Raw genomic sequence first — 25226 nt, 5'->3', positions numbered from 1 at the left:
AAAGGAAAAGAAAAGGATTTTCGTCAGAGGCTTTACAAAAAATTGTACTAAATTCTTAGTAATCTTGCTTTTGCTATTTTTAAATTTTGGCTTTCCTACAAAATGAATTGTAATGTTCTTTTTTAAAGGAAATATTCTGCAAAACAAAACGTTTCCTTCTCAGGAAGATTTAACTCTGGCTCTGGCTACATTTGTCTTAAACATTAGCTACCAGGTCATAGGTTCAACCTAAATTTGGGTATTCTAAAGTCAAGCCTCTGTAAAATACAAGTTACACAGGAATGCTTTCATATTTTAATTTTCTTTTTCGCTTCCATATAAATAATTGTTCTGAACAAGCAAACGTCCCTGCTCGTTCGCAAACATGGCTGAGTTTTACTAGCGGTAAACTGGAGGGAAGGAAACTAGCTAGAAACGCGAAATTAGTGATGCTTCAAGCACAGAATTCACAGAATAGTTTAGTTGAATCTTTCACAGCAGGATCAATATAGTTATTTCAGGTAACCTGACTAACGCTTGCCGGAGAGCCTCCTGCTGGATCGGTTCACGATCCCTGTTTCAGCTACAGCATCTTTTCTAGAAAGCCTTTGAATTAAAGATTTTAAATGACAGAGAACCCAGCACATTCCTATGTGATTGCCCCAAGTAGAGACACACAGGAGCAGAAAATAATGACCGTAAATTACAGAGGACTTGGTGGAGAGACAGAGAGCACGGGTGAACTTGACACCCTTTGAAGAGCCCTTGCAGCGGCAGGAGGAGCCCCAGCAGCTCTGGTGTCCCCGTGCTGAGATGTTTTGCACGCCGATTTCTCTCTTTTCCTTGATGCATTTCTTGCACTTGTGACTTTCCCCCCCTCCCCGTGTTGCACAGTGATACCCGTGTTCCTTCATCCGCCCCAAGACGTGGTGGCAGAGACAGGCCAGGACGTCGCGATTACCTGCGCTGCCCAAGGGGATCCGCGGCCCACCATAACCTGGGTCAAGGTAAGAGGTGAATCGAGTACTCAACCGTCACCGGGAAGCAGGGTGGCTCCTCCCTGGGAACCTTAGACAACTCTCGCGTTAAACACCTCTCCCGGCTCAACTAGTTAAATCCCTTCGTGCAATACACATGGAAGAAGTTGTGTTTGATGAAAATTTAAGGACCAACGTTTCCACTGATTTGGGTTTTTTAATGATCTGAAAGAATGTTGCTCTTTCTCAGGCTCGAAGCCTTGCAATGCACATTCCTGTTTTCTCTTGTTCTTTCTTCCAAACGAGTAACTTGAAGCCAGTGGCTGTCCAGGATATTAGAAACGCTTGATTGACTATTCCTGGAAAAAAATGTAATTTTTTTTTTTTTTTTCCTGAGTAGTTGGTCCTTATTTCCAGCATTCCCATATGTGGAACTGGAGGATGATGGTTGGCTGCAGCTTTGATGGGGCAAGGCCACGATCTGCAGCCTCACTGCTCTTTTCAAGAATTCATCAGATGAAGCTCTTTAGACGTTTTCCTGCTGTGCCGTAGTACAATACCTGGGACCTTCCCTGGGACCTGCCCTGCCTGCGAGCACGGTCAGGCACAGAACAAATTGGGGGAAAGTGCTGGAGCCTCAGTTACCCCGCAGAGGGTCTCGTGGGAGGTGACCTTGCAGCTTGCCTTGGGCTCCAACCAACATCAGGAGCAGAAGAAAAGAGCCTGGCAGGGCAGCACAGTAAACATTAGATGGGGGCAGGGCAGCAGGAAGATGTTAAGGAACAGGAGAATAAAAAAGTGAAACCTGAAGCCACTTCTGCCACCAGCCCAATTGAGAGGTTGGGTTTGAGCGTGCTGCTGCTCGCAGCGCTTTGATCACGATCCTGCCCAGAGCCAGCAAAAGCTGGTACCTGCAGTTCAAGGCCAACAAAACTCTGTTGGTTTCAGGTTGTCCCAAAACTGAAGACATTTAGCCTTTTTTATGTGCCATGAAACTTCTATGACAACATCAGGGCACAGGGCGCGCTCCAGCCAGCCCATCTGTAAGAAGTTCGGAGAAAGGCGTGGGGTGTCTGTGCCCCGCAGTGAGTGCCTGGAGGTGGACCAGGGTGAAGGAGCTGAGCCAAGGACCTCCTCGCAGGGGGTTCGGGCAGGAGCAGATGTCCTCGGATGCCTTTCTGGTTTCTCTGGAAAGAGCAATGCTAACATCTGGTGGCCACATTAGTTCATCGCATCTGCCTGCGGGTTTGCTGAACAGGCTGAAGGCTGGGATGGTGGGAAGCTTTCCTTACCCTGACACGTTTTCTGTCTTTTGATGGTGCAACAGGAGGGTATCCAGATCACAGAGAGTGGCAAGTTCCACATAAGCCAAGACGGGACCCTCTCCATTCAAGACCTCGGCGTGGCTGACCAGGGCAGATACGAGTGCATAGCAAGAAACCCTTTTGGCTTCACCTCCAGCGCTATGCAGCTCACCATCACCGGTAGGGTATCATCTCCTGTGCTCCTCCTGAGTCTCCTTCCTGCTCTCCTGTAAGGAGGGCCTATGCTGTGATGATGCCTACACTTGGAACGGACAACTCTCTTATTTCTTTAGCTTCTTTGCAGCCTGGTCCCTCACGGGCGTTGATGAGTTGTGTAGCCCATGCACCTCCCAACTGGTCCTCGCTGTTCTCTCAGCTGAGCTGCAGTTTCATAGAATCATAGAATCACAGGGTCGGAAGGGACCTCTGGAGATCATCTCCTCCAACCCCCTGCCAGAGCAGGGTCACCCAGAGCAGGTGGCACAGGAACGCGTCCAGGCGGGGTTGGGATGCCTCCAGAGACGGAGACTCCCCCACCTCTCGGGGCAGCCTGTGCCAGGGCTCTGCCACCCTCAAAGGAAAAAGTTCCTCCTCATGTTGAGATGGAACTTCCCATGGTCAAGTTTGTGCCCGTTGCCCCTTGTCCTGTCCCCGGGCACCACTGAGAAGAGCCTGGCCCCATCCTCCTGACACCCCCCCTTTCAGTATTTATAAGTGTTGATAAGATCCCTCCTCAGCCGTCTTTTGTCCAGATTGAAGAGACCCAAATCTCTCAGCCTTTCTTCATAAGAGGGATGTTCCAGTCCCCTCAGCATCTTGGCAGCCCTTTGCTGTCCCCTCTCCAGCAGTTCCCTGTCCTTCTGGAACCGGGGAGCCCAGAACTGGGCCCAGTGCTCCAGACGTGGCCTCCCCAGGGCAGGGCAGAGGGGGAGGATGACCTCCCTCCACCTGCTGGCCACGCTCTTCTTGAGTTTCTCCCTGTAAAGCCAAAGGTGGTGTCTTAAACCACCTCCTGCATGCCAAGCTGTCGGCATGCGTGTAGTTACTGCCTCTGCTGGGAGGGAGAAACTTATTAAGATGTGCCAACACGCTCACAAGTCACCGTCTAACTGTACCCTCGCACGCCGGGGGAGGGAGGAGGAGAACAACGTTGTCGCTGCAAATACGGGGTTTTAAATGTTCGCTGGGTCCCTTGGGGGTGGGAAATGAGTCGCTCGATTTCAAGCTACCGCTCCGTGCGTTAGGGGAGCTGTGATGAATGCAGAGGTGTAGCGCTCCTCTTCTACTCAAACCAGAGGTCGAGAGTGGAAATTGTCCTTCTTAGAGGGTAAGGACGAACCGACACAGGAAAAAAATCAAAGGCAAGCAATAAGGTTAAAAATTTAAGTGGAGGGCTATTCCTCAAGCACGCAGGAATAACCAGCGTGAATAGTGAGTAGCTTGTTAGGTGAATTTAGAGTCATTTTTTTGTACAGGAATTGTATGCGAGGAGCTGAGAATAATTGAAATTTCTTCGTTGTTTGAAATTATTCCTAAGGTAATTTCTGTGATTTATTCTTGATTGGTAGCTCATTTTCCAGCTGGCTATTGCAAACGCCGGTAGCCATACGGGAGCTGGTTTGTTCAGCTGGGACAAAGGCCCTGGCTTAAAAAATGCATTCTGTAGCAATTTTTAAGAATTTGTGTGTTTCCTTCTGAAGATATTCAAACAGAAGCTTTCTTTTTTGTTTTAAAACGATGTATCTGATGTGCTAATGCTAAAGTTGAACTGAATTAGAAGTGTTCCACAAATGGAAAATTATTGTATGAGCAATAAGTTCAAATCAATGTCATGAATTTTCAAAGTTTCTTTCGTGGGAAGTAAATACATTGTTTTGGGTTAACCCGCTGTGATTTTTTACATCTTCTTTTTCCAGTTTAACCACCAACCAAAGCAGGCATTTATTTGCAAAGCTGTACAGGAGCAAACTCTGAATATGTATGCCATAGCCATCTCCGGAAAATGTCACCTTCTTTTTCAGGCAGCTGATTTCTTCTTGAGAATATCTATTTTAAAAAAAAAATAAAATAAATCACTGATGTTTATGTTGCAAATGGAAACGGAATTTGACCTGCCGTGGAGTTACTCGTAGGCTTGTACACAGATGCTTTTGAGCTTGGAAGGCAAATTAACATCAAAGTAAATTTATAATTTTTTTGTTCTTTCTTTCTGCTTTGGAAAGCCACGGATGTGGGTCGGAGCGGTGACACGTTTGTAGCCACGTCGATACGGGAAGCCATCAGCAGCGTGGACCACGCCATCAATTCAACGCGCACCGAGCTGTTTAGCAAGTAAGTGCGTGAAACGCTGTGACCTGAGACTTGAAGCAGAAAAGGGATTAAAAAAAAAAGAGACAACGAAGCTTTCTCACGTCTCATTTTATCGTTGACAATCCGCAAATGAAAGCTACAGTATTGTTTGGGGTATCGGAGGTTGAAGCTGCACCATGTAGATGTGAGGGTGTGATAGAGCTTCATAACAGGCATTTGGGATTCTGGAGAAATCCGATACACAGATATCGCCTCTTATGTTGCTTGTATCTGCAACGTACGTTTTGTCAGCTGGAGCTGGCTCCAGAGACAGCGCATAGAAAAGAAAACAACCAGCGTAGTCGTTTTGTAAATGCAACTGACTTCGTGTAGGGTGAACAGAAATAATAATATAATAATTCTAATCATTTCCTCGACGAAAAATGACTTCCCGAGTGAATGGTAGTTCCCCCCTCTTCCACCCCAATATATGTTTTTATTGAAAAGGAAGACAGTTTGTATTAAGCCTAAAACCTCTGGGTTTCAGCTGTTGAAAAGTGAAAAATAAATTACTATAGCAGAAGAAAACAGAGATGCTGAGGAAATTAAATACGTGCGTTTTCCTGAGGAAGAATACCCTTTCTTTAACCATCTGCGATATGCCGGCAAGCCCCGTTGGTCTTATGCTCTGGTTTTGGGGGTCGAGGACCAGCCCAGGCTCAGAGCCTGGCTCTCGCTGCCTGGAGAGTCTCGTTGCCCTGAACAGAGTCGATTTATGTTAACGTTCCCGCATCACTTCTAACTCCTTGAAACAGACGCCCCAAGACGCCCAATGACTTGCTGGCCCTTTTCCGTTACCCCCGGGACCCCTACACCCTTGAAACAGCCAGGGCGGGCGAGATCTTTGAAAGGACCTTGCAGCTGATTCAGGAACACGTGCAACAGGGTCTGATCGTGGATATGAATGTCACAGGTAGGAGAGATTCCATTCCCCTTCTTAACTTTGTGCGTAGGATCAAATTAAAACACCATGTGTAAATATCCAGGAAGTTTAAAAAGCGCAGTTTTGGGTATGTCTAGAAACGTGCTGTCTGGGTTGCAATGCTCTCTTCCGTCTCATGGGTTTCATACCAGCCTGAGGTTACGCGGTACTCAGCAAAGTGGTTCGGTTCCCCGTTTTGCTAAAGATTACTTGACTGGCTATGAAAGCCCTAATCTTTAAAAATATTTAACCATCTAACTCACAAAGGGGTACCTTTGTGGATCTGGGGTTCAGTCCCTCAGCATCGTGGTCAGGGATGCTTCCTGCCCTCCAACTGGCAATGGGAATAATACTGAAAACTCTGGAGTATTTGGGTGCTGTAACAGGGGAAAGGGAATATCAATCCTGACTTTCTCCTCTGTCTTTGTGCTACTTTGACCTCTTAGCTACAAACTCACATGGGTTCCAGGCACTCAGCTTCCTTTTATCGAGGCAGGATAGCAAGCAACAAAGCAATGCAACACCAAAACCACCTAGTGAGGGCCAAGCATCCAGCAGCTGGACTCCAAAGCTTGCTAGCTGAGATTTCCTTTATATACGACAGACATTCCTGTGCACTCCGTGTTTCCACCTATACGTGTGAGTCATCGTGTAGCAGGCATGTACATTTGGGGCCCGTGAATATTTTTGCCTGCCTGGATGTATTCCAGGCTGCGAGGAGTCTCTCTCCGGGCTGCCGGCCTCGCCTGGGCTGGTCGGACAGCCAGCCTCTCCTCCTCGTTGCCCTGTCAGCATCTGCACAGTGCGGCATTATTCAGCGCTTTCGCATGGCGTGTCGCCCTGGCAGTCACCCACGGTTTCCCTGCTGCTCGTCACGTAGGGTTTGGATGGTCAATGGTGCTCGAGGCGGCAGTAATAACCCAGATGTAAAATAAACCCGAGACCAAGAGACCAAGACCATCCCCACAGTTTGGTCTGCAAGTCACAACATTTCTGGTTTCCACCTCTGTGCAGTTTGTACTAAACTCTTTTCCCCTTCTTTTCTTCTCTGTGGGCCTGTTGGCGATGCCATGCGTCATTTATTCCATAAATTCCATAGCAACACCACAATCAGGCACCTGGCCTTCCCTTGTCCACCCTGACAGTCCCGGCAGCGGGTTTCACACAGAGCCCTGAACGGGGTGGTAGGAACGGGGTGACTACAGCGGCCGTGGTCTGACCTGGTGCTTTGCCTTTTCCTTGGCAGGCTATCGCTACAACGACTTGGTGTCCCCTCACTACCTGAACATGATTGCCAACCTGTCGGGCTGCTCTGCCCACCGCCGCACGCCAAACTGCTCCGATATCTGCTTCCACAAGAAGTACAGGACACACGATGGGTCTTGCAACAACCTCCAGCACCCGATGTGGGGTGCGTCTCTCACAGCCTTCCAGAGGCTTCTCAAACCCGCCTACCAGAACGGATTTAACCTCCCCCGGGGATTTTCCTTGGCAGAAGATGCCAGGGACCTGCCCCTTCCTCTACCCCGCCTCGTCTCCACCGCCATGGTCGGGACTGAGACCGTCACCCCCGATGACCAATTCACGCACATGCTCATGCAGTGGGGCCAGTTTCTGGACCACGACATGGACCAGACGGTGGCAGCCATTAGCATGTCCCGCTTCTCAGATGGAGCACCCTGCAGCCAGGTGTGCAGCAACGACCCGCCTTGCTTCTCCGTCATGGTCCCTGCTAACGACCCCCGCGTGAGGAATGGGCGCTGCATGTTCTTTGTCCGCTCGAGTCCCGTGTGCGGCAGCGGGATGACCTCCCTGCTGATGAACTCCGTATATGCCAGGGAGCAGATCAACCACTTGACATCTTACATCGATGCCTCCAATGTTTACGGCAGCACAGAGCAGGAGTCGCAGGAGCTGCGGGATCTGAGCAGCCAAAACGGGCTGCTGAAGCAAGGGCAAGTTGTGCCGAGCTCGGGGAAGCATCTCCTTCCCTTTGCTGTAGGGCCACCCACTGAGTGCATGAGAGATGAGAACGAGAGCCCCGTGCCGTGCTTCCTGGCAGGAGACCACCGTGCCAACGAGCAGCTGGGTCTCACAGCCATGCACACGCTTTGGTTCAGGGAGCACAACCGCATTGCCACGGAGCTGTCGGCCCTCAATCCCCACTGGGATGGAGACCTCCTGTATCATGAGGCACGGAAGATTGTGGGTGCTCAGATGCAGCACATCACCTATGCCCAGTGGCTCCCCAAGGTCCTTGGGGAAGCTGGGATGAAGATGCTGGGTGAGTACAAAGGCTACAACCCCAACATCAATGCGGGGATTCTCAACGCCTTTGCCACTGCTGCCTTCCGCTTTGGGCACACCTTGATCAACCCCATCCTGTATCGGCTGAATGAAGCCTTCCAGCCCATCCGCCAAGGCCACATCCCCCTGCACAAAGCCTTCTTCTCCCCTTTCAGGATCACACAGGAGGGTGGGATCGACCCCCTCCTCCGTGGGCTGTTTGGGGTTCCTGGGAAAATGCGGATCCCCTCTGAACTCCTCAACATGGAGCTGACAGAGAAACTCTTCTCCATGGCACACTCTGTCTCGTTGGACTTGGCCGCTATCAACATCCAGAGAGGGCGAGACCATGGCATCCCACCTTACAATGACTTCAGGGTCTTCTGCAACCTCTCGTCTGCACAGGAGTTTGAGGACCTCAGAAATGAGATAAAGAACTTGGAGATCAGGGAAAAGCTCAGGAGGTACTGTAGCTTGGACTTGGAAGCATCAAAATGACTGGAGATCAGTCAGTGAGAAGTTTCTGCTCCTCCCAGGACACCCATCAAATAACCTTCCCAGATATTGCTACCCACAGATGTTAAGAAAGGGTAATAGCTGTGGTTTAAGAACGGGGTAAGACAAATGAGGTCTCTCCAAGTGATCAGTCTGGTTCTGAGTGGAATGTCATCAGGCACCGCTGTGGTGTAGTTTGGGAGCAGATTGAGCCTTGGAGCTATTTTCCAGTGAGACTGAACAGCATCCTATCTGCACTGGCTGCCTCTTTCCAAGGCAGGCCTTTATCCCATTGTCTTTTAGATAAGACCATTATAAATATTGTCCAGATGAGTTCCTTCCATACAAATTCCTATGATGTTATCAGACTTATTTTATCTCCTCTCTTCGGTAGTCTTTTAAGTTGGTTTTTTTTTTATTATTATCTTCTATCCTGCAGTTTATATGGAACTACTAAAAACATTGACCTGTTTCCAGCACTGATGGTGGAGGATCTTGTTCCTGGTACCAGAGTTGGACCAACACTGATGTGCCTGTTAACCACGCAGTTCAGAAGGCTGAGGGATGGAGATAGGTATTATCATTGGAGTCAACCCAACGTCTTTAGTATTCTGATTGGGGGGATTTGCTCCCTACTGGGAGAAAGAAAACCTGTAATTTTTTATTATTTCTTGTCTCACGATATGAGGAAGGGTCTCCTCTGCCCAGCGCATTGGCAGAAGGACTTGCCACAGTTGCCGTCAATGTGTCTTTTCCTGATTTAATGATTCTCACTTCACTGCAGGGCTCTGGGCGCCATTGAGGATGTGCCCAATGTCTCCCGAAAATGCTAGAAATTGTCTGCAGGACCTTCCTTCTAATTCCTATTTGCTGCTTGTGTGAATAAGACACGTCTTTGCCTGTTGATGCGCTTGGGGCAGGAACATTGATCACCCGTGTCCCAACCTGCTACAGCAGAGCTGTGCGAGCCCCGGGATTCCCCTGCCAGGGCCTCTACCTTCAGGTGGTGGCACCTTGCAGCTCCGGCCAGCAGCTCATGGGGATTCATGGGTTCGGAAAAGGGCAGTCTGTGTTTGCCTGACACCAGAATAAAAGCTCCTTTTGAGGGGTGTGGGTGCTGCCACACAGACGTAGGGGAACTCTTCTCCTCCTCCCAGCTTCACTCCCCGTCCTCCTCTCCTACTCCTGAGTCACGCTGTGATTACAACCCACTGCAGATTTTGGTATGAGAATCCCGGAGTCTTCACGCCAGCACAGCTGACTCAGATCCGACAGACATCCCTTGCTCGTGTCATCTGTGACAACAGTGACCACATCCAGCAGCTCCAGAGAGATGTCTTCCGGGTGGCATCGTACCCACAGGGCATGGTCGGCTGTGAAGAGATTCCCGCGGTGGACCTCCGATTGTGGCAGGACTGTTGTGAGGGTAAGGAAGGAGGCTGCTCCACCACCGACTGACGTGGGGATGGCTCTGGGTGGCATCCATCACATGCCACCAGCTTATAGGAAATACCAGGAGCTGGTTTCATGGTACACCATGAGAACCAGCAAAGGGATGCGTGCAGGAGTCCAACTGCCCGACCGCTCCAGGGCTGACCAAAAGTTAAAGCAAATTTTTAAAGGCATTGTCCATACAGCTCTTAAACACTGACAGGCACAGGGCATCAGCCACCTCTCGAAGAAGCCTGTTAGCTTCATTGAGTCTGTCCAAAGGTCCGCCTGGCTGAGGGCGTCTGTCTCTGGCAGCAGCCAATAGCTTGTGCTGTTGAGACTGCAGCAGGACGTAGGCATGGTGATCCCCACCACGTGTCACTTCACAGATTCAGTCTGGAGTCTAAAACTCTGCTGTTAAACCATAGATTGTCCCTTTGTGCTATATTCTGGCTACAGATGTCCAGCTGAGACATGGGAATCCATGCGTGAGGCATGCCCTGTTACACACCTTTGTTGCCTCCTCCCCTCCGGCGTGAGATGTGTCAAGGGTGGGTGGTGAAGGAGGGCAGCGCTGCCTTGCGCTGCCTTCAATCCACACGCTTCTGCTTTAAACACGAGTGATCACTGCAGACTTTCCCTTCCTTCCCAAGACTGCCAGACGCGTGGGCAATTCGGGGCTCTTTCTCAGCGGTTCCGAAGCAAAAGGTCTCCTGGCTTCAGCTACCCAGAAGAAAACCCTGCCAAGCATAAGCCTGCCTTCCCCAGGTGTAGTATCTCCGCTTCTTTTACCTCCATTTGATGAAGCATAAGAGAAGTTTTTAATAACTCAGTCCGTTCAGGCCTTTGAAATGGGCATTCTGCAGAGGTCTGGAGGTCAGGAGTGTTTCAGTAGGTAGATGCTGAGCTCAGTCAAAGTCCTCCAACACTTTAGTGCAGAGCCCGACTCTGGTATTTAAATATCTAGGCTGGGTGGCTGTTCAGTTGGCATCTCTTGGCAGGTGAATCTGGGTGTTGGGGCCTTCTGTTTGATGCTCACTTGGAGGCTGATACTGGAGAAGGCAAAATGATTCTTTCATGCAGCGAGCTGCCGTTTGCATAATCCCTTTCACTTCTTATCCCTCGCCCCAGAAATGAGGCGCCTTCTCCAAGCCCTTCCTCCAGAGAGAATCTCGAGTCCCTTGTGGCGGAACTGGAGAAGACAGTTGCTTCCCTACGGAAACAGGTAAAACTTTGTCTTCCATGGAGTCACCCCAGGAGCAGGATTTAGCTGTTCGCTACGGGCAGCCTCTGCGACTTCTGTGCCCTCCAGAGCCAAGAACAACCATCTGAGCGGAGGGAACTAGCAGGAGGTAGAGTAGGGAGGGGAGAGATGAAGGTGAGCTCTGTGAGCTCAGACCTCTACAACTGGAGGGTAAAATGCAAGTTTGAGCCTCAGTGAAGGTAACTTGAGCTGGTGTTTTCTTCTTGTGTTTGGGACAGGTTAGAGATTATCTGTGCAACAGTGCGGACTCTTCTTAGTGCTGCTGCTTTCTCGTCCCCACCAGGTGAATACACTAGAGAGCCAGCTGAGGTGGCACCACAGGAACACCAGCGCGCACGGGCAGGGGAAGAAGACTGGAGACAAATGGAGAAAAAGATGACCGTGTTGCCTGTTCATATAAGGTCAGTGTGCTTGTTCTGGGCTGGGGTCCAAGAGGTGGATCAGCGTCGTGCTGCCAAGCCTGCGGTGGGACACCTGAGCAGAGGGACTGTTGCAGGAAGGAATGGAGCAATCCGGTGATGAATGGGACAAGAGGTAATAGGCTTAAATGCAGCCGGTTAGACACTCATTCCTACCAGTAATGATTAGTGACTCATTGGAATGGGTTGTCTGGGGACGTTGTGGCGTATCCATTCCTGGAGGTCTTTCAAGAACAGGTTCGGCAAAGATGGGGAAAGACATAAGTATAGGATGGACTAGGTGGACTGGGCGAGGTCTCTCAGGCCTGTTCTCCTGGGACTCTGGGTAGGTTTCTTCTAGCAACACTTAATGTCCCAAGCCCAAATCCAACAGCCTGCAAAGGACCTTTGTGGGGAGAGATATCACAGAGCGCAGTGATGGAGTAGATGGACTGGTTCCTCCTCAGGGTAACAAGGGCATCTGGGCAGATGGAGCAATCCGTCATTTGCCTACATATTGACAGAGATTTCCCCCTCAATATCTGAGTCACCGTGCACCTCTCTGAAAGCACCGGTCCTCTGTTTGCTCGGCTCCAGACGAGGCAGTTGAGGATGTTCAAGAGCACATTTAAAGTCACTGTCAGCACCTGGGGACTCCCGCTGCTGCTCGGCGGTGGCAGGAGCTGTGGCAGAAAGCTGCCAGACCTGCAGTGCCCTGTGTTTAGGGGCACGGAGAGCACGGGCTGAGCTTCCTTAGCCCGCTTTCCGTGGAGATCCCTGCAGCCTTGAAAGAGAGGATGAACAACTCGCTGGCACCTGCCAGTCTGGAGGAGGTGTTTAATGGGTTTTACGTGTTGCAGATGATTACTGCAGGGACCGGAGCAGAAGAGTTATGCAGAAGCGTTGCTCTGCCAGGCAGTCTGTACTAGAAGGAGCATCCTCTGGCAGTTAGATTACAGGAGAGGGCAAGCAAAGGCTGGTCTGTGCTGATAATCTCAGCAGAAAGCAGAAGGGGAAGCCTGTAGGCTGGCCACGCTGTTTTCCTCTGATCTGGTGTGTTGGTCCGTATAGATTTTCCAGTTGAACAGTGATTCCCCTTTAGAAATGTGACGTAAATCGCAGTGTGACGCACGAGTTGGCTTTTCCTCGTCGTCATTTGCAGATCCCTGCAGAGCGCTGCGGGCTTTACAGGGTGCCTGAAAAGTATTTCTGTGTTTTTAAAGGGCTGTTGCTGTTTTGATGCTGGAGTCCTGCATGCCCCAGACCTGCCAGGCACTGCTCAAACAACTTGTTCTGCCGCCGGCTCCCTCCCGTAGAGATTTTCCGCTTTCCTGTGCCGTTTCAGGTGCCCTGTGACCTGCGCTCCCGCTCTCCACCAGCCAGTCCCAACCCACTCCCACGGAAACAGCGGCCACCAGACCCCACGATGCTCTGCCTCCTCTCACACCTCCTGTACCGCTGCCTGTCCCAGGACGACCCTACTTCTGCCTGTATTGAACCCTCTGCACTGACGGTCCATGAGCCCCTCAGCCCCTGGACCATTCACCTCTGGGGATGGGGAGAGACCCAGCACTCTGCCGAGATGCCGCTTTCTTCCTTGGTCCCCAGGAAATGGAGAACAACTGAAGCTGCTTTAGTGCCACTGTTCTGCTCTGCTCCTCTTGCCACACAGTGCTGTCACCGTCCACCACCCCTTCTCCGAAATGTCCCACGGGCACCCAACTGAAACAACGCGTTCAGAGGCAAAGCCTTTCTCAAATGCCCTGTGGTACCAGGAAGCATCTGGAGAAATCTGAAAAAAAAAAAAATATAATAAATAAATATGAAACCCAAAACAACCTCCCAGCCATCTTCTCAGGCCAACAGGAAGAGGAAGAGGACCCTCAGGGCCCCGGCAAGCAGCGTTTGGGCTGGGCTGGCCCTCCCTGCCAGCAGCGCCGAGGTGAACCCACGGCTCGGGGGAGTCTCCCGGCTGTTTGGGCGCTTGGGGACGGGATGCCAGACACGGCCGTGCCCAGATCGGCCGCTGTGCTTTGCCGGGCGTTGGGTGACCGGTGGCGCATCCTCGGTTACGTGACCCTGCGAGTGACCTGCCGTTACGTGCCCAGTGCTCAAAAAAACATTTTCCTCGACATTCTCCAACTTTCTACCCCTTTGGGGGATTAATTTGATTTATGTTTCTCTTCCTTTTTTTTTTTTTCCCCCCCGCCCCAAAAGTCTCTTTGCCGTAAGATGTCTTTTGACTGTAAACGTAACAGGACCTGGAACAGAACCTCAAATCATTAGCCGTAATGGGCGCTCTCGTTAGTGGAGGGGAGCTGCTGGTTTCTGTCAGTTAGTCCGGGAGAACACGATGTGCAGTGTTAGACACAGGGGTGAATGCAAAGTGCTGTTTGTGTTTATTGCTCCCAGGTGCTCTGCAACCAAACCAGGACTATGTAACCGGCTCTACCCAGCACCTCTCCTGGTTTTGGTGCTCGTTGAAGGTGCTTTTTAGTGGTGCTAGAACTAAAGTCCCTGTGCATCCACCACAGCCCCAAATCTGTGGACGGATTGGTTTTTAACACATCCTTGTTAAGCTGGTGACAGGGACTAATGAGAAAATACTTGATCCACCAGATATCTGTGCCTTCCTTCTCTTTCTCACTTTTCCTGCGTCCTCCCACCTTCCTTCCCACGCTGCAAGGACCAGAAACTTTTATAAACGTGCTTTTTCTCTTCTTCTTTTTTTTTTTTTTTTTTTTAAATTTTTAGGTGTTTTATAGTACCAAAGGGATTCAAAGCAGCAGGGATGCTCCTGGAACTTAATAGGAAAATAAAATAAAATAAAATAAAATAAAATAAAATAAAATAAAATAAAATAAAATAAAAGATACTAGAAAAAGGTTGTGATTTATCAGCTGTTTCCTGGCGTGGGACCCGGAGCTGTGTGTGCGTGTCCTGTGCAGACACGGGTTTGCAGGGATGAGTGTGTGTTATGCATGTCTGGGAAGTTCAGCTCAGAGGCAGTATTTAGTCCTCAGGGGTGTTTGTCATTTTGAAGTACTCTTTCATTTAGGTGCAAATCAAGATCCCAAGCCTTGCGTGTTACAAATCAGCTGCACTTGTCTATCGCTTGTACCACTAGAGAATCTAATCTGGCGAAGGTCAATAAAGGTAAATCCCTCTCCAGTCTCCTTCTGCAAACCGCAAGTTTACCAAGGCCCCATTCAAAACAGTAAGGCATAAACGTTGGGTGCTCGATCTAATCAGATAATCTCCAAATGCATAACCGAGCAGCCCATTTTCCTCCTGATGGAGCGTGACGGGAGGCGCAGACGTGCCAGAAGCGCGGCAGAAGGACAGCAGAGGGGGATGTCCCTTCCCCACGGGTTGGAGACCCTTCTGCGTTCCGTCCTCTCCTCCCCTCCCTGTGTGGAATTCGGAAAAACATCCAGAGAAATTACACATCCCCGCGTGCCAGGCAGAGCAAGAGCAAGGCAGCACGCTGGGCTGGTGGGGCGAGATGTTGGGAGGATTACCGATGTATTCGGGTGTTACTTTGGTAAGTAGGGAGCAGATTATTTGATTAAAGACTCCCTTTTTTCCTAGTTCCCACCTGCAGCAGTGCACAGGGCACGTTCACGGAGCGCTGCGTGCTCCTGCCCTCTGCCCTGGGTGAGGAAAGACCCTCAACACAAATATTGAAATCCAGCTTTTTTGGGCGTCATGGGACATCCAGGACACGGCAAGCCCAGAGCCGTTGACCCAGGGACGGCTCCAGTCTGTTCTTCACACGCCATACCGTCGCAGCCTGCAGCCTAGACCCCTACCATTAATTTTCTATAATTTATTTTTTTAAGCCGCCTCTTTCAAAACCCCGCTGCCCACCCAAAATGAGCTACCCGGACCAACTGCAAGCAGAGGAGGATCGAAATAATGGGCCCAAGGCCAGGAGCAGAGCTGCCAGGCGCAAAACTCCCACTAATTAAATGGAACAGTTAAATGACAAAACCCAGGCGGGGGCTGGCGGGGGCTGGCGTTGGGGTTTCTCCGTTGGGAGCCGCGATCTTCAGGCGGCTTAAAGTGCCCGTGCAAGATGCAAAGTGGAAATCTCCCTCCTTTGGCTGATCCCTGTGGACGCTGGGGTTTGGTGGGGGGGGGTTGTAGCGTGTCTGCGTCCGAGCGTGACCACGCTGGGAGGAGCGTGGGGTGCTGACGGCAGCAGGAGCCGGGGGTTTTGTGCCGGGGCTCGGCTCCGGGGGCCACGCAGGCACCCGGGGCTGGTCCAGACCCTGCCCCAGACGAGGACCTCCCGATGCTGAGGGGGATCCGTCTGTGCTGGAGGCTGAGCCAGCGCCAGGTCCTGGTGGATCTGGGAAGTGGATTCCCTAGAGATCCTCTGCAACGGGGAACTTGTGGGAGGAGGCAAATGCTGTAGTGGGGTGACCCTGGGAGGTCACTGCAGACCGAAAGGAAAAAGGATCTTGTGTTTATAAATCCCGCAATATCCACCCAGCAAATATCCAAACCGCTTCAGATCTCTTCTAAGGTCGTTTCCTTAACTCTGTTTTAACTCTCACGCATGTGTGGATGCAATTATTTTCCTATGGAAAAAAAAAAAGAAAATACCCTCCCACACAAGTGAGATCAAGACTATTAACTGGAGTCAGCCACTTGTCACAAGAGCTGCTTGAAGAACAGAGAGCTGTGTTTACCGGTGCTCCTGTAAGAAGCAGGAGAGCGCGCTTTAAAATAATAATTAAAAAAAAAAAGGGAAGCGCCGTTCTCCTTCTTCGAGAGCAGCGAGCCTGGCTCCAGCTGTGCCCGTCTCCCAGATGTGCCCGCGGGTCTGAGCGTGGGACTCCCGCCTGCAGACTCATCCCACCTGCAGACAGACTGGTCCCACCAGACCAACCAGTTTCACTTTCAGAAATAGGAAGTTCGCCGGGAAGGGCCGGCGAGCGCCCAGACGCGCGCGAGGGACGCGGGACGGCGGCATGAGCCGCCCGGCCGGCGGCATGAGCCCGGGATTGCCCCTTCCTCCGGCCTCGAGGAGCGCGGTGGCATAGACCACCGCATCCACTGCATCCACCGGGGATGGAGCAGTTTGTCCGGAAGCGTTTGACCTTCCTGACGTCCTTCTGGAACAAACTCCGTCCCCGCTCCGTGCCGGAGAGCTGCTCGCTGGGGTATCTTGGTTCCGATTCTGTTTCGCTGCACTCGGAGCCGAACTCCATTTCCTTCATCCCCAAGTCGTCTCTTTTTATCGCTTTATACGCTTTCACAGCCCGGAGCGAGGAGGAACTGAGCGTAAGCGCAGGGGACAAACTGCGTGTCCTCAGAGAAGAAGGAGAGTATGTCTTAGCCCGGCGGCTGCTGGGGGAGCCGGCCATGGGCTACGTTCCTGCTGCCTACGTGGCCAACCTCAGCCAGGGCACCTCCACTCACCGGCCGTAAGTATCCCGTGCTCTGGACCCGTAGAGGGATGGAGGCTGGGCCAGGCTGGACCACGTCCTTGCCCAGGGAAAGGGAGCTCCTTGTCCCCTGCTTTTGCCACCAGCGGTGATGGGTCTGAGAGGGGACCTTCCCTCACCGGAGCATCCCCACGGCGAAGGTCCTGCAGTTGTCAGTGGTGGGGTGGGGGCGTTTCAGCACATCCCGTCTGGGGGATGCGCCGGGGCCAGAGATGCTGGTCCCCCTTCCCGGGTGCATCATCCTCGCACGGGATGAGGTGGCTCCGGGCTGCGATGCGGTGCCATGGTGTGCATGGGTGCAGCTTGGGTGCCAAATAAACGGGCTCCTGCTTGTTGTGGCTCCTCTCCCTCTTGCCCTGCATTAAAGGGGAGACAGGAGGGAGCTGGGGAAGCTTCTGCCTGAGCCCTGCCAGCTCCAAAGAGCCCAGGAGTGTGGGGAGAAGCAGTTTGGATGGGACCTGTTGGGAAGCCTGGAGCTCTGTAGGGCCAAGCCGTACCGCTGCTGCTGCCACCGGCCGGCTCCTGCTCATCTGGGGCTGGGGGTTCCCTCCCTGACGGTGCCTCTTCCGCCCGACGTGGAGCTGGGGTTGATGTCTCAGCCCTTGCTCAGCTGGGGAAAGCCCAGGCTCATCGTTGCATAAGGCAGCCTGGTCCTGACACGCCGGGCAAAGCGCCCCGAGACACCGCTGCTCCCTGTGTGCCAGGCCCTGAGTCACGGCCAGCGATGGGGAACGCGCGGATGGGATGGGTGTGAGCGCCTGCAGCCTCCCCCAGTGCTCGCCCTGCGCTGCAGGGAAAGGAAAGGAGGAGGGGGAGCCTGGGAAGGGGTCCTGGAATGCAGGGGCAGTGATTGCAGCCAGTGGGATGGGAGAAACCCTCCCTGTGCGTGCTTTGGAGAAGGGCAGATCCAGTCTGCTTTGGAGAAAGGCAGATCCAGTCTGATTTGGACTGTGGTGGGACCACACCGGTGAGGACCCCGGGTGGGCTCACTGCTTTGGTCCCATGGCACAGAACGCCTGGGCAGGCTGCAAGCGCGGCGTTGTAGCCGGAGTGAGCGGCGAGCACGCAGACTGTGCGGAGCCGCGGGTCGGAGCTGGGTGGTAATTTGTTCAGCTGTGTAACCCCATCACGTATAATTTCCTGCACGGCTTCTCAGACGCTGGCGATCCCAGCTAATGACGAAACCTTCGGCTTCTCACCTCCCGGCTGTGTCAGGCTGGAGGAAGCAGCCCCGCGCTCCCGTGCGTCCTGCTGGGTCGGGACCCAGCCACAAACCTGCCTTTTCTTGCCAGAGATTTGGTGATGAATCTTGGCACTGATGGGGCATGAAGAGGGGTTTGGCTGGGTCCTGCCTCCTGGCTGGGTGCTGCTGAGGTCCCCAACCAGCGCTGCCACGTCTGGAGCAGCACAGGGCAATTCCTGGGGGTGTTTTCATTGATGAGGTTTGCTCACGGGCTCTGAGAGCTGGTTGTGTCCATGAGCTGCCAGTCAAGATGTGCAAAGCGACCCTGAGCTGTGGGTCTCATGGCAGGACATGTGGGTGCAAACCCACCAGAGCGTCCTCTGCTCAGCACCGGGCGGTTGGTGCTTTATTCCCCGCAGGCCGTCAGCCCAGGTGCTCACCTCACTCCTGCACTGAGCCAGGGGTTGCAAACCTCCTGATTTGGGGATGGAGCTGAGACCCGGCCAGCTCGACACAGCGGTGACCAGACACTGCTGGAGGAAATGGTTTGCAGCCCGCAAAGCTGCGATGAAATGCACCATGTGCCTGCAAAACCAATGGGCTGAAGCAGCCCCGAGGCAGGCTGGCAATGGCGGGGGTGTGCTGGCAGCCGCGTTGGCAGGCGCTGAGCCACGGGCTGACCACCGTGCTGCTCGCTCGGTGGCTACCAGCGATGAGCAGATGGTGGGAGGGAGCTGCTCGCAGTCAGAAGGTGCAGGAGCCCCTGGCCTGGATGCGGGACCATCCCTGCCCCATCTCTTACCCCCACCTCTTACCCCCTTCACTCTGCTCCCCCAGCTGGTACTTCAGCAAGATCAGCCGAAACGAAGCGGAGCAGCTCCTCCTCTCGCCTCCCAACCAGCACGGCTCCTTCCTCGTCCGGGACAGCGAGAGCAGCAAGGGCGAGTACTCTCTCTCAGGTAATTTTGTGGCAATTATCCCGAGAAAATGAGCAGAGGGAAAGGAACCAGGCTGTTCCTTAGGGGCAGCTCCTGGCTTGGTCAGCACGGGGTGAAAAACACGGAAATAAGTTTAAAGCGCTTTACGGCCTCAAGTGAATCGGCCGCTTTCTAAAAGCGTGGGGAAAGCTAATAGATGCAGGTATGGATTGCCAAATTACCGTGGCAGAGGAAAGTACGTTGCTCCCGCCCAGGATATGAAAGCCATAAGCAATTGACAGCGGCTTAATGATGGTTTCGTGGCGCTAACTCCCAGGATTTAATTCCAGTGGCTTTTGTCATCTGAGGCTTGTCTAAAACCACGCCGTCACTCCAGGTGGCCAAGGCCTGGGCTGCTCCCGCCTACAGAAATCTGAATTCAGGGAGTTTCGGACCAGGCAGCGTCGTTATGATCTGGTCCGAGGCGTGTAAAATCAATCCTGAGAAATTCCCAGTGAATGCTGCATCCCAGCCATCACCCCCGGGCTGCAGCCTGTGGGAGCTCCGGCTGCCCTGGCTTCATCCAGCAGCCCCGAACTCTGCCGCTCTCCGAGCGGTTCGTTTGCGTGGGGGATTATCCCCGCTAATAAAGCATCGCCTCCCTGGTCCAAACGAGCCCCACACGGCCAGGAGTCTTCTGAGCCCGGAGGCGGGAGCAAAGGGGGTGATGAGGAGGGGGATGTAATACCCCAAGGGCGAATTGGGTTGCTTTAGGGTGAATTAATCATAGAATTGCCCAGGTTGGAAGGGACCTTTCAGATCATCGAGTCCAACCATCAACCTAACGCTGACAAAAGCCATCACTAAACCGCATCTCTAAGCACCACGTCTACCCGTCTTTGAAATCCCTCCAGGGATGGTGCCTCAACCACTTCCCTGGGCAGCCTGTTCCAACGCTTAGTACCACTTTCAGTGTAAAAATTTTTCCTACTATCCAATCTAAACCTCCCCTGGTGCAGCTTGAGGCTGTTTCCTCTTGTCCCATCGCCTGTTCCTTGGGAGAAGAGACCGACCCCCCCCAGCTACCCCCTCCTTTCAGGGAGCTGCAGAGGGCGAGAAGGTCTCCCCTCAGCCCCCTTTTCTCCAGGCTGGACACCCCCAGCTCCCTCAGCCACTCCTCACCAGACTCGTGCTCCAGACCCCTCACCAGCTCCGTCGCCCTTCTCTGGACATGCTCCAATATCTTTTCTGTGGTGAGGGGCCCAAAACTGGACACGGCACTTGAGGTGGGGCCTCACCAGTGCCCAGTACAGGGGGAAAATTAATAGAGCAGATGCCTGGAAAGGAGAGAGGGTGAGAGTCAGCAGGGAAGCGGGAAGGAGCCGGCGATGGCACGAGCTGAGTTTTTCCCCCTCCTGGGCTTCCCCGCAGTGCGCAACCACGCCAAGGTCAGCCACTTCCGAATCTGCAAGAGCCCCGGGGGCAGCCTCTACATCCAGAAGGGACATCCCTTCCCCGACATGGAGGAGCTCCTCGCCTTCTACACCAAGCACTGGAAGGTCATCCAGAGCCCCTTGCTGCAGCCCTGCAGCCCCGCGGTGCGTAGGCCAACGGCGCGGCTCGGCCGAGCTCCCAGAGGTGGCCAGGGTGGAAAAAAGGAAAGAGAAATTAGGGAAAAATAGAAATAATTGGTCTATCCACTTGGGATTTGATCTTTATTAAACTAAATTTAAAATACACCATTAGCATAGCCGCAAGCATCACCTCTTATCATCCATGTTAAGGCCGGGCATTGCATTTATATGTATTTTTGACCAGCCAAAATGCACAGGCTTTTCTGAAATATCTTCCCTGAAATGTCTTCTCCATCTCAAAGACTAGAAACCGCGTAGTTACAAATCCCTTCAATACTGAATCTGGAAATACCGGCGCTTCCAATGTTTTTCCTAGAGTATAAGACCACATTGCTTTTATATAGTTTTCATGCCAATTAGTGTGGCACCCATAAATCCAATTAGAGTATTAATCCCAAATTGCCGACTCATTTCCTGATTAGAATTCCATTCACCAATTATGCCTTAGAAATGACAATTAAACATGTGAATAATTCGAGAGTGAAATTAAAAGGTGTAAGATAAAAGAAATTCTTAATGAGCCGAAGTCTAAATCAGCCATAATATGCAATAATATTCATTTACCCATTTCTATTTATTGGCGGAAATGGAGAAAAGCCATGTTTGAGGTCTGATGAGGAGGGAATTACGACTTGAATTCCTGGTATTTCATATAGTCTCCAAAAATCTCCTCCCTTGCACACGTTGGCTCCCAGCAGAGGATGCCCCACATGCTTTGTGCCCCCAGTGAACAGAGGGGAAAGCAACGCCCGGGTTCCAGCCCCAGTGGAATGTGGGTGGTGGAGCACCATGTCCTGCTCACTCCTCCACGGCCACTGGGCCTTGGTGGGCATCAAGAGCTGGTGCAGGCTCCACCAGCAGGTCCTGCCCGGCTGGTCCAAGCCTGCAATGCCCATTTCACAGACCCCCCCCGAGAGGGACGGCTGGGAGCGCCCGCGCTGGGAGTTCACCCTGCGAAGGAAGCTGGGAGAGGGCTACTTCGGAGAGGTGTGGGAGGGACTGTGGAGGAACACGGTGCCGGTGGCCATCAAGATCATAAAAGGTAGGTGGAGGAGCAGATGGTAACAGTGGACAACTGGGTCTCTCGCCCACTGCCACATGTTTCACCCCCTTTTGTTTCCGAGTCCTCCTGGTCACTGTGTCTGTCTTATCAAGCAAACTCTGGTAGGACCTGGCCAGTAGCCACTGTACTTCTTCTGTGTACCCACCTAAGCTTGGGCTTCACCTTTATAAATCGTCTCTGTCCAATGGTTTTGTGATAAGTCAAGTCCTGACGGGACTATGATTCTGAAAATGGGATCCAAAGCCCTGTGGAAAACACCTCTGAGTGTCTGGATCTGAGACATAGGGTGCGCAGACGTGAACTTCGAGAGCAGGGGTGGGCTGTGAGGAGGAAAAAGGTCCTCGTCCCAGTTGGAGGTGCTGAGGTCCCAACATCCATGTGAGAAAGTAGCTCACAACAGTCTTGTTGGCTTTCTCCCCCAGCTGACATGAAGGCAGAAGACTTCACCAAGGAGATTCAGAACCTGAAGCGCCTGAGGCATGAGAAGCTGATCCAGCTGCATGCTGTCTGCTCGCTAGATGAGCCCGTGTATATCATCACTGAGCTCATGCGGAAAGGCAACCTCCACAGCTACCTCAACAGTGAGTACCGGCAACGGCACTGTGGGGAATGGGCTCCTGGGGCAGCACTTCCCTGCAAATGCTTTCCATGCCCTGGAATGGCCTTACGAACCCAAGTGAGGACCCTAAGAGAGAGAAAGCCTTGTTTCCACCCAGCTTAGATCAGTGGTAATGCAGAGAAATCCATGGGAGCTTGGCAGAGATGGTCTTGGGTGAACCCAGGATCCATAGATGCAGTCTGGTGTGATCCTTTGGGTGTCCATATGGGTTGAGTCCATTTCAATCCCAGGGAGCCCAACTGCGCTGGTAGGGACCTTCCTCCCTCCTTGTTCACCCACCTGTGGGCTGCCAGCTCCCATCAGTGGAAAGGAACCTCTCTCCTGTGTTTGGGCAACTCTGCCTTCATTAGGAATGAAACGCCTGAACCTCCTCCTGGGTCCAGCAGCATAGTTTTGTTCACCCACAGAGCTGGTAACAGGCCATGGTCCATTCATCACCTGGCCATCAGTTTATTTTCCTTGGCTTTCTTTTCCTGACTCAGTAATTAGTCCTGAAGGGAAACAAGACAAACAGCTCTCACCAAGACCTGTTTTTCTACTGGGTACACCCCCCTCCTCCCCTACACTGACCTCGTTTTTAGCTGGGCCTCCAGCAGCATTTGGTGCCGGAGGAGCTGGAGCTTGCAGGTAGGACGGGTTGAGAGGCCTGGCTGGAGATTTGCATGGCAGAAGGTCACCTTTAGCTTCGAATGAGCCGTGGACGTCTGTGTCCTCATTGCAGCACAGGGCGCCCTTCAGAGCTCACCCCAGTCCCATTCCCGAGGAGCACATGGCCATGCTGAACTTCCCATGTGGCACAACCAGGACGGTCAGGCAGGACCTAAGGTTTTACACGTTCCCTGGGTCCCATGTTGTCAGCACAAGGTCTCCTTCCAAACCACAACACCCAAAATAGATGTTGCTAGACTGCAACCAACGCTCGGATTGTCTGGGTTAACAGGTCCTGAAGGGAAGTCCCTGGGCACCTCCCACCTGCTCAACATCGCCTGCCAAGTGGCAGATGGGATGAGGTACCTGGAGGAGAAGCACATTGTCCACCGGGATCTGGCGGCCAGAAACATCCTGGTGGGAGAGGAACTCACCTGCAAAATCGCCGATTTTGGACTTGCCCGGCTCCTCAAGGTTGGTCAGTGGGATGCTGTGGTCCCTCCTATCACCCCAGGCCGCCAAGCTGCTCCATGCTTCAGCTGTTCCCTTGCTGTCCCCTTTCCCAGCCCACAACCCCAGCAAACACCCAAAAGCAGCGGCTGCGTGCATCATACCATCTCTCATGACCCACCTCCCATTGCTTTTTAGGATGACATTTATTCCACCAGCAGCAGCACGAAAATCCCAGTGAAGTGGACAGCCCCGGAGGCAGCCAACTACCGCACCTACTCCCTCAAGTCCGATGTCTGGTCCTACGGGATTCTGCTCTACGAAGTCTTCACATACGGACAGATCCCGTATGAAGGTAGGGCCACCAGCCCCCTCCAGTGCCGCTCCGTCCACACACCAGGCAGCTTGCCCATGGTCCCCAAAAGCCAACGCGTCATGAATTGTTATATTTTCCCTTCCCCGAGGGATGTGGAAGCAGCTCGTAGAGCATGAGCAAGTTCTTGTCCACTTTGGGGATTGCTTAGAGGGATTTGAGCAAGTTTTTGTCCACTTTGGGGATTGCTTAGAGGGATTTTCAGTGCTTGGAGAGGGGGTGCCAGAGCCGGGGACAGGAAGGTGGTATGGACAGGAAGGTGGTATGGACTGGATGATCTCTCACAGCCTCTACCAACCTTGTGGCAGAGAGACACCATTTCACAGCAGCGTCAGTTGACGTCTTGGCCCGTTGTGGGTGTACCTTCAGGGCATCCTTTGGGGACATTAGATTGAGGGGCACCTTCTCCTTCCTTGCAGGAATGACAAACCAAGAAACCGTACGGCAAATCACCAGGGGCTACCGCCTTCCCCGGCCCAGCTCCTGCCCTCCCGAGATCTACAGCATCATGCTGGAGTGCTGGAACGTCAACACGGAGGAGCGTCCTACCTTCCTGGCCCTGCGGGAGAAGCTGGGCTTCATCTACAGACGGCTGCTCAGCTCCCTCTCCTGAGGGACCCCTTCCCACCATCCTTCCTGCACGAGCCTCTCCAGGCCAGCTCTTGCCAAGCGGCTCCTTCCTCCTGGTTTCGTTTGCCGTCTGGCAGGGCTCCAAGAAAAGCACAACCCACCCCAAAAAGCAGCCCGTGTCCCCTCTCGCTCAGGATGCAGGGAGGTGGACAAAGGAGAAGGCAATGAGTTGGGGAGAACTCGGTGCCAGCGCTTGGCAGTGCAGCAGTCTGGAAAAGCCCCGTGGCAGCGAAGGCATCACTCAGCGTTTACATCTTCATTCAGCCAGTAGGGTGGGAGGTCCCTGCCGCTCCCCACGCCGACGTGAAGGTTTGTAGTTTGTGTTGAGTTGTGGCTCCACTTGATTTTTCTTGTAGCGTGTGTCCGGTGTATTTATCAATAAATGTGTGCGCATCCAGCCACGTGAGTCCTTGCGGGGCATCGCTGGACCCTCGGCCCTCGCCATGCTGCTCCCCTCCCTGCCCAGGAAGCAATGGTTTGCGACCAGTCCCGCTCTTGCAACCGCAGATATAACCTTTGTTGTGTCTATTTGGTCTCTGTTCATGCAGGTGTGCATTAAACTGTGTGCCTCTGCCACCCCTATCCCAGGCAGCAGCCCTGCTTGCCCCGAGGACCCTGCACAGGCATCTCCTGCCGGGGCTGCTCCGCTCTGGCTCGTTGCCTTCCTCACCATCGTGTGGTTATTCCAAGAAAAATGGATGTCTGGCTTCAAATATTTAACACCTGCTTAGCCCAGGTGCAGGCAGCACTTGGTAGAAAGCTGCTTTGCTCTTCATCGCACCCATGGTGCAAAGCCAGGAGATGCTGCTACCGCTCCCCAGCTCCTTGCCCTACGCCGGGGTACGGCA

At 52.8% G+C, this 25226-nt stretch overlaps 2 protein-coding genes across 4 annotated transcripts in view; both read left to right on the top strand.

Moving 5' to 3' along the window:
• PCMTD2 (protein-L-isoaspartate (D-aspartate) O-methyltransferase domain containing 2) overlaps nt 1-14172 on the top strand; it is a 63154-nt gene extending 48982 nt beyond the window's left edge. Inside the window, exons 13-23 of one of the 3 annotated variants that reach the window (XM_063349684.1) lie at nt 874-986; nt 2284-2440; nt 4483-4591; nt 5365-5522; nt 6778-8281; nt 8752-8886; nt 9530-9738; nt 10397-10511; nt 10875-10968; nt 11291-11408; nt 12751-14172. In XM_063349684.1, the coding sequence (XP_063205754.1) occupies nt 874-986; nt 2284-2440; nt 4483-4591; nt 5365-5522; nt 6778-8281; nt 8752-8886; nt 9530-9738; nt 10397-10511; nt 10875-10968; nt 11291-11386 (2690 nt within the window). In that variant the 3' untranslated portion in view covers nt 11387-11408; nt 12751-14172. Of the gene's footprint in view, nt 1-873; nt 987-2283; nt 2441-4482; nt 4592-5364; nt 5523-6777; nt 8282-8751; nt 8887-9529; nt 9739-10396; nt 10512-10874; nt 10969-11290 lie in introns of all 3 variants that reach the window. The other 2 variants (XM_063349683.1, XM_063349686.1) reach the window with 2 other exon arrangements.
• A 2175-nt stretch (nt 14173-16347) lies between these two features.
• SRMS (src-related kinase lacking C-terminal regulatory tyrosine and N-terminal myristylation sites) lies at nt 16348-24361 on the top strand. The gene is made up of 8 exons (XM_063350198.1): nt 16348-16840; nt 18882-19003; nt 20393-20559; nt 21499-21637; nt 22081-22239; nt 23218-23399; nt 23574-23730; nt 24168-24361. Exons 1-8 carry the CDS (start codon nt 16485-16487, stop codon nt 24359-24361), a joined length of 1476 nt encoding a protein of 491 aa, XP_063206268.1. The 5' UTR covers nt 16348-16484.
• The last annotated feature ends 865 nt before the right edge of the window (nt 24362-25226 follow it).

Source organism: Chroicocephalus ridibundus, chromosome 12 (genome assembly GCF_963924245.1).
Source record: "Chroicocephalus ridibundus chromosome 12, bChrRid1.1, whole genome shotgun sequence".
In the NCBI taxonomy this organism is placed as follows: domain Eukaryota; kingdom Metazoa; phylum Chordata; class Aves; order Charadriiformes; family Laridae; genus Chroicocephalus; species Chroicocephalus ridibundus.
This window is presented reverse-complemented; position numbering and strand designations above follow the sequence as displayed.